The sequence below is a fragment of the Argentina anserina genome, chromosome 4, assembly GCF_933775445.1.
Source record: "Argentina anserina chromosome 4, drPotAnse1.1, whole genome shotgun sequence".
Taxonomy (NCBI): domain Eukaryota; kingdom Viridiplantae; phylum Streptophyta; class Magnoliopsida; order Rosales; family Rosaceae; genus Argentina; species Argentina anserina.
The window spans coordinates 4,175,577-4,184,383 of record NC_065875.1 but is presented as its reverse complement, the minus strand read 5'-3'; the positions used below and the strand labels follow the sequence as shown (position 1 = coordinate 4,184,383).

Here is an 8,807-nt window from a genome sequence, read left to right as displayed (position 1 = left end):
ACTGACGAAATTTTTACAGGGTCCCTAAATATATATACCGATCACATCTACTTGTCGATCGCCTAAGTGTCTACTAATATATCTTAACCTTTTTATTAAGTTTAAATAAAACTATTGCATTATGAAGGAAACTTCTCGAGATCGATCGACACCAGCCGATGTGATCGGTATATATATTTAGTGACCCTGTAAAAATTGCATCCAATTTGAATTTCTTTTGACCGTCGGAATTTCCGATAAACCGAAAACACCACTAATATGCTCTAAGGGAGGACCAATTTCAAAGATGCTAACGCCGAAACAAGTTTGCATATCTCAAATTACCTATTTTTGTTACATATTCTGCACGGTCGCACCAATGAAACTCATTTGGAAAATCCCCGATTAATGGGGTTTCAATATGGCAAAACATCTCTTTTTGGTTGACCGTAGGTACAAATGATCAAACCATGTCCAAAATGGATGAAATTTTTACGGGATCCCTAAATATATATACCGATCACATATATTGGTGTCGATCGACCATATTTTCGAATTGGAGTTGTCGATCGCTTAAGTGTCTACTAATGTATCATAACCTTTCTATTATATTTAGAATAAAACTATTGCATTATGAAGTGACTATATGAAGAAAAATTCTCAGGATCGATCGACACCAGCCGATGTGATCGGTATATATATTTAGTGGCCCTGTAAAAATTTCATCCAATTTAGACCTCTTTTAACCATCGAAATTTCCTGTAAACCAAAAACACCACTAATAGGCCCTAAGAGAGGACCCATTGCAAAGATGCTAATGCCGAAAGTCGTTTGCATATCTGAAATCACCTAATTTTTGTTACCTATCGTGCGCGGTCGCACTAAGGAAACCAATTTGGTAAAGCCCCGATCAATAAGGGTTCAATATGTCAAAACGCCTCTTTTTTAGTTAACCGTAGGTACGAACGGTCAAACCATGTCCAAAACGGATGAAATTTTTATGGGGTTCCTAAATATATATACTGATCATATATGCTGGTGTCGATCGACCATATTTCTAACTGGAGTTAAGTATACATATATAATTGATATATGTCCAAATTAAAGACTAAAACCCGAAGTGAATTAAGCATACAAGTCTCTCGATCGATCGGTATAACATCTGTAGTTATATTACCTAATTACCGTTGTGTTATGAGCCATGTAGGGTTAGGAATGGGATGCATCACTCATCTTAATTACTTTGACTCCTTCGAAAAGCCAATAAACATCACAGTGTGTGTAACAAAAAGTCAGAAACTACTGTATGCTAGTTCTTTTCCTCTTTGCTCTTCTCGATTGATCTGTATAACAGATGTCTTTAATGTTATAGTGATGTTTAATTAATGATATTTTTATCCAGTTGTCTACCACTAATTCCTAAAAAAGAATAAAACTTAGACTAAGTGAATTAACTCAATTAAGTATACAAGTAACAAGTCTCTATGCTCTCTCGGTCTCTCACTCTCCAGTTCTCACTTCTCAGCCGCCTCCTCCCTTGGAGCCTAGGACGACTCTGACAACGCCTCTCTTTCTCTTTCGAGCTTCATCGGTAAGAACCCGCGCCTATAATAACCCTCGTTTTCAAACAATATTTGAATTGAATTGAATTCTATAAGTTAGGAAATTCAACTAAAATGAAATTGGTTGTTTGCAAACTTTACGAAACGGAAACGGAAACGTTCCGAGAACGTTTAATAAGAAAACGTTACGTTTCCGAACGATTATATCGACTTTTATTCCGTCGATCGGTTGCGAAAACTTCCTTCACGAAAGTTATAGAGCTCGTCGATACGAGTTCGTGAATATGTGACGCATTCGAATCGGACGTCGTATGTAAAAGTTATTAACTTCGGAAGTTAGTTTCCGATTTGGAAACTAGTATAAATAGAGTATTATGAGATTAGGGTTTCCATAATTGGAAAACCCTCTCTCTCTCTCTCTCTCTCTCTCTCTCTTCCCTCCGCCTCCATCTCTCTCTCCCTCTCTCGGTTCTCTCTCTCTCCTCGCGATCCTCTCTCTCTCCCCTGACCTCCGCCCTCAGCCCTCCGTGGCTCACACGGCCACACCCTAGGCCACTGCAAGCTCGAATTCTCTCCCTCCTGGCCAGGACGCGACCGCCGCCTTCGCCAAGAAGCCACACCGAGCTCCTGCATCTCCTGCAAGTTCGGCACCGATCTTCTTCGCCACCACCGAGCTCAAGGCGAGCTTTCCACCATCGAATCGAGGTGAGATACATGCTAGGAACGATTGTGTGATTGTTGTGATGAATTTTTGGTGTGTTTGGAGTGAGATCGGAGTGAGATAGAGGGGAGAGTTACCGCCGCCTAGTGGTGGCGCGTGGGGGAGCGTGGAAGGTGTAGGAGAGGGTCTGCCACCGTAGGAAGGGGGAGGAAGAGATGAGGGAGAGTTTTGGGGCGGCGGTGGCGTGATACGCGCCGTGGTTAGCCTCGGCGCGTGGGCCCCACGCGCGGCCGGCCGGAGGTGGCGCGTGTGCCACACGCGCCGCCGTGTGAGGCGGTGTGATTAGTTTTGACTGAAAGGGTATTTTGGTAATTTACTATGTAACGGTAAATGTAAATGTAAATTTTATTTACTACGGTAAATGTAATTAATTTTTACCTTCGGTAAATGTAAATATAAATTACTTTCAGTAAATGTAAAAAGTAATTTGTAAAAGGTAATTAGTAAATTTTATTTACTGAGATTGTATAGTACGTATACGTACAAAAATACGTATTAATATTCATACGTACACAATACGTATTAATATTTATACGTACAGAAATACGTATTAATATTTATACGTACAGAAATACGTATTAATATTTATACGTATATAATATTTATACTTACAGAAATACGTATTAATGTTTATACGTACAGAAATACGTATATAATATTTATACGTACCGAAATATGTATATAATATTTATACGTACAAAAATACGTATATAATATTTATACGTACAGAAATACGTATATAATATTTATACGTACAGAAATACGTATTAATTGTATATTTGTACAGTAACCGTGAATAGTAACAGTGAACAGTAACACTGAACAATAATTTCGTAAAACCGAAAATTGCTGAACAGTAACCGATTATTACTGTTTCGGCATTTAAAGGTTTACGAAACGATTCTAAATTCTTTTCTTATCTTTTCAAGGTGATCGTTAAATCGAGGAAAGGAATTATCATCGGGAATTGTGGAATTTCGCTCAAGTCAATAAGGTGAGTAAAATCTCACTGAATTACGAATCTACCCTCGTGGTGATTCAACATTTTTGCAAGTGTGTTTATCAAATGAATTACAACATGTATATAATTTAGTGGACTACATATATACAGTATAATGGTAATAAGTACATATATATATATATATATATATATAGTTCATTAAATTACGTACTGTTATTAATTCATTAAAAATAGTCATTTCGATGACGGAAGTTTGTGAATTGAGCATGTGTGGTGAAATATGACATGTATAAGATATAGTGGACTATATATATATATTGTATAAATGGTAAATAAGTACGAATATATATAGTTTGCTATATAATATACTGTTATGATTTTATTGTGATTCTATTGAGCATGTGATTTGAATTGTACAATATGATGTGAGATTATTGTACGTGATTTTTAACATTGAGATTGTTAAAATGTGAATTGTCTTCGGACCTGATTTTTAGTACAATATGATGTGAGATTATTGTACGTGTTTGGCAAGTCGAAACCTAGCCTTTGGCCGGGCGAAAGTTACGATACAGTTAGAGCTCTAGTCTGTCTGCCTTAGTACTGCATGTGAGGTAACGGGTGGTTATCTGCTCATGGGTACTCAGTTTATTTGGATGTTGGGTAGCGGGTGGCTATCCAATATCAACGGTGTATTACGAGAGGGGTAACAGATGTGTACCAGCGTTCTTGGTACCCGTATTATAAATGCATTGGGTAACCAGAAGGGTTACTTAATTTCCTCATGAGCGTTTTCTTTCATATTTCTTTGGGTCAACCAGATGGGCTGACCATTGACTCATGAGGGCATTTATATTTGTTGTTTTGTGATCTTTCGTATATTTTGATATGCGAATTGTATTTTGTTTTTACTCATACGAGCTATAAGCTTACCGGGTTTGTGTTTACAATCCCGGTGCACCAATTCGATGGTGTAGGGGATAATTCCGCAGGTGCTGTTTAGTGGAGGTTGAGTGTCGACTACAGAGGCTCGAAGTCGTTCGGATCCTACTTGTGGTGAGGTTTTAGCATGGATTTGTGTGTGAGGATTTGTGTAATTTCATTTGTGAGATTTGTGAGTGATTTGTGAGGATTATTACATTTCCATTTTGTGTATGGATTATAAATTTGGGTTGTAATAGTTGGTTGTCTGAGTTGTATTGAGAACTCAGAATTGATCCGTTGTTACACTTAAATGATTTCGATTTATTTGAGGTTATTTTGTGTTTAACGACTTTAGAATTTTGAGTTTTTAAGCTCGAAATTTTGGGGTCGTTACAGCGTCTCTCTCTCTCTCTCTCTCTCTCTCTCTCTCTCTCTCTCTCTCTCTCTCTCTCTCTCTCTCTCTCTCTCTCTCTCTCTCTCTCTCTCTCTCTCTCTCTCTCTCTCTCTCTCTCTCTCTCTCTCTCTCTCTCTCTCTTCATCCTATGTTAAGTTCTCTAATGGTATTCTATTTGATTATATGTTCGTCACATGACTTTGAAATAATGGACAGTAGAAAGCATGAGCATCTTTGGAAACCAGTTGTGATTCGATCGACTTTTTAGCCCTCACATACCCAAGTCTCAAGTAACATCTAAACCTTGTTCTTTACAGCTAAGAAATGACTGATATTAATGCTGATAATTTGACTGAAATTGAAAGTTCATCTGTGATACAGTGATGTAATGATTATGTTTGTTCCATTTCATATTGAATCATTTGAATGGTTGGCCTTAGGTCTACTCAACTGCTCATATGCAGGTCAATTGATGTAATGATGGAGGAGCATTGGCTGGAAGCTTGGAATTGACATGGAGGAGCAAATTTAGAAATTGTTTGTATTAAAACTTTATTAATCTGCTGGAAACTTCTTAGTTGCTATTTGGAAGGAATTTGGACTTAGATTTGTTCCTTATTCCTAATTTTTTGTATTAATTGACATTTTATTTTAATAGATTGAAACGGGCGTATAGATGAGTCTCCCAACTTGTTTGGGTTCTAAACCCGCAAGAGCCCGCAAAATCCGCTTTAGGTGGACAGTCTTGGATCTTCATATTTCTGAAAATACACGGCCCGACCGGTTGACGAGTCCTACATCAAAGAAAAACTACTTTTTATTTATTTAATGTTTTTTTTTTCTTCTGTTTTTGTCTCTCCTCTATTCAAGCGAGATTTTGAACTTTCTAGTAATGGGACTGGGCTGTGGTTGTCCCTCCTCTTTGAGCAAGGTAGCCAAGGTCTAGTGTTGGTAGGGTGTGGTGTTGTTGGTCATGTCGCTGGGTCAACTATGGTTATGGTCTACTTTATAAGGCTATTATGACATCGATTAATACTTATAGCTAATATAATGGGGAGGGTTGTCACTTCATAAGGCTGACTTTTAATTTTGGTATATAGTGCTTAATGGTGCTGTTGTGTTCTTGAGGTTCACAAGGAGGAGGGGCATTGAGACTTCTTAAATAAGTTAGTTATAATAAAACCATCTCGGTTCTTTTCTGTTGTAATTGTTGGTTTTTATATAAGGATGAGTGTGACAATTTTATGTCCATCACCTATTGATCTTTAGTCTTGTAATTTTGGTTTTTATTATATAAAGTGTTTTTTTTCGAAAAGAAAAAAACAATCTCATCCTATAGTACATGGTTGATGTTTCAAATTTCATTGTTGTCAAATGTAAGAAAAACAATATACCTGGCTAGGAAGGCAAGGGATTATTCATAAATTACAAAAGATAATATATAACGTAGAGATTTCTCGATTACATTATTTATGCTTAATGAAAATGTTGGTCTCATCTATCGTTGTATATTAATCATCAATCATCAGTCTATGTTCCACTGGTAGCATATGCCATCAAGCCCCCACAAACACGGACCTTCCTCGGTGATAACCCAGAAGCATTTCTTGCAATCGTCTCTACTATTTCTGAAAATGTCGAAGTAACGAACTTGACCCCCGAATTCGAATGTGCAGTAGAAGAGGGTGGTTCTAATCAAATTGGTTTTGAACTTGAACATGTAATTTTCCCTGGTAGCAAGGGAATGCCAACCAAGGTCATTATCTTTTGATTTGCAATGCACTCTCAACGTCTCAGTAGTGTTTTCCAGTAAGTTTCTGATGCTAACTGTCTTACGTTTGGGCCATTCCCATCCTGCCTCACAACTAGTTGTTATTGAAAGAACAACAGCAAGCACGAGCAAGAAGTGAATGACATTTCTCAGGAAAAGACTCATCTTCTCTTTCTCGAGGAATCAAAGAATAGCACAAAGGATGGGTTGTTTTAATTCTATTGACATCAAGTTCAAGATGCGCCACTATTTATCGTGCTCTTGAGCAAATCATTACCATATAATTCTTCTATAAAATCAATATACAATTCATACTGAAATTGTAAGAATTTAGTATTGTTTTCAATAATATGGAAATCATGGATGAATACTATTCTAGCATTTCATTATTTACCATTACAATATAGATTTACAGTTCAGTTACCGGCCCCCAGTTATTGCTTTGTTTTATTTTAAAAGATGTTACTAATATGGTTGATTTTCGAATCTCTCTAGCTTATAGCAGAGAGGTCGTTTGAATCACATTGCAAGAATTACTGAAAAATATAATCCGGATAACCTTCACATGCGCTAGGGGCGCCTGGAGAAGTCATGCGACATTGACATGTCCACTTATCGGATATGGCATTCATATCATCACGATAGCTTTGCTTTATCGCTTAGTTGTACACTTGATTGTACGGATAAGTTTTTTCAATGCAAATCCTGATGTTGTTGGCTTTGCCACAGGTTTAACGAAGTGTCACGTTAAATTCATCTGATTCCTGCTAAAAATATCCAATGGCAACTTGATCCTTACAGTATGATTGCTATCGTTCTACATTAGATATTTGGTCCAACTAAACCGATCTAGTTTCTTTCAACTCACTTCTATAGGATGTAAGGCTATTGGTTCAAATCTTCTTACAAATTAATGTGATTTACTATACTACAGTCGATAAATATAAGCGAATCAGTATCATTGATTCTAACAAGAAATTCTCAAGTTGATTATAATTGTAAGGAAACCAAACATGTGTAGATGGTACGACGTGTGCTTCAGTGCTTGCACCAGCAGAAACTCGATGATTGAACTTTCATTCTTTTTAGAAGAAAGAAAATAAGAATAATAAATATGAGGGATTGAGACTATGTACGTAGATGCTTTACAACTGGTGCATATATAGAAGAGTTTTCATCTTTAGGATTAAGCAAATTGCATTAAACGTTATGAGTACAACAGATATCTCTCTTGTCATCTATACACAGCATTCTTTGTCTTCGATCTCATCTACTACGAAGATGTATATTGTTGTCCATAAACTTTTATATGGTTCTAACTGAAAGGAAAAATATAATTAGCTTTCCATGATCTATCAATTGGCCACCTTTCTTTTCTTACGTTATCAATACTAGCATTTTTTATTTACTTTCTCATAATATTTGGAGTGGTTTTATTTTCAGTTTTGTGTCTAAATTACAATAATATCTTTTATACATTAAATTTATTTTTTGTGAAAGAATAAAAATTAATAAATTATAGGTATTTTTGGTAGTTTAAAAATGTAACTATTAAAATCTCATTCTTGCTTTATTAATAGAAGATATTAATTTACAATGATCTTTCTAATTAAATCCAAAATCTCAAATATACCATCTCATATATAGAATTATAGATATTTTACTACTGTCATTAAATACAAAATCTCATATATACTTTACTGTCATATGGGTTTCATGGCTGTCCTCTTCTTTCTGTTCTCAATATTTTGGCTTTAAAGCTCTCACTTCATATCCCTCCAGTAACCGTTCTATTCAATTCCCCAAAATGAAAATCATTAACAGCATTCTCCTCCTGTGTGGCCTTGCATTCTTCGTCATCTTTATGTCTCTGTTGGAACCCCAGAACTTGCTGGCCACCGAATTCGACGTTCGAGTCATCAACGGCTTCACAAACAACTCGTCCCTGCCACTGGTCATCTGGTGTTCGTCTAAAGAGAATGATCTCGGTGGACGTGCGCTTCAGGAGAAGGATGACTTCAGTTGGAGGCTGAGGACTAACATCTGGGGCTCGACTAACCATTTCGTGTGCACGATGAAATGGGATGCAAGGCGAAGGCGCTTCGACGCCTTCAAGATTCCGAGAGATGTTCAACGGTGTGGCCCTTTCCGGAAGTGCTCATGGCTGGTGAGGGAGGATGGGTTTTATTTCAGCAGCGATGAAGTAAACTGGAAAAAGGACTTTTCATGGTAGTAATTAAATTTTGAATGGCGATTAAGGTACGTTTAATCGAGGCTGCACTTGTGTGGCAATGTGGCATTAGTAATTTTGGTATGATAATAAGTAGCATGAACTCAATAAGTGGAATTGTATTGTTGAACTGAAGATTCGCATACGCGTACTGTTCCAATATGTGGTTATAAGCTATGAGCTGTTTTTCTTGAAAATCGTTTGTTTCTTTTATGCGGTGTTTGGACCGAGTAATTTTACTTTTATGGAAATTTTATTAGAATTT

General features: G+C 36.7%; 1 protein-coding gene across 1 annotated transcript; it reads left to right on the top strand.

Moving 5' to 3' along the window:
* The first annotated feature begins 8,119 nt into the window (after positions 1-8,119).
* On the top strand, positions 8,120-8,566 carry LOC126790788 (S-protein homolog 5-like). The gene has a single exon (XM_050517134.1). The coding sequence runs from the start codon at positions 8,120-8,122 to the stop codon at positions 8,543-8,545; it is 426 nt and encodes a 141-aa protein (XP_050373091.1). The 3' UTR covers positions 8,546-8,566.
* The last annotated feature ends 241 nt before the right edge of the window (positions 8,567-8,807 follow it).

Bases quoted from the DNA above. Each gene is read 5' to 3' on its own strand.
- LOC126790788 (XM_050517134.1), top strand. From the start codon at position 8,120: ATGAAAATCATTAACAGCATTCTCCTCCTGTGTGGCCTTGCATTCTTC.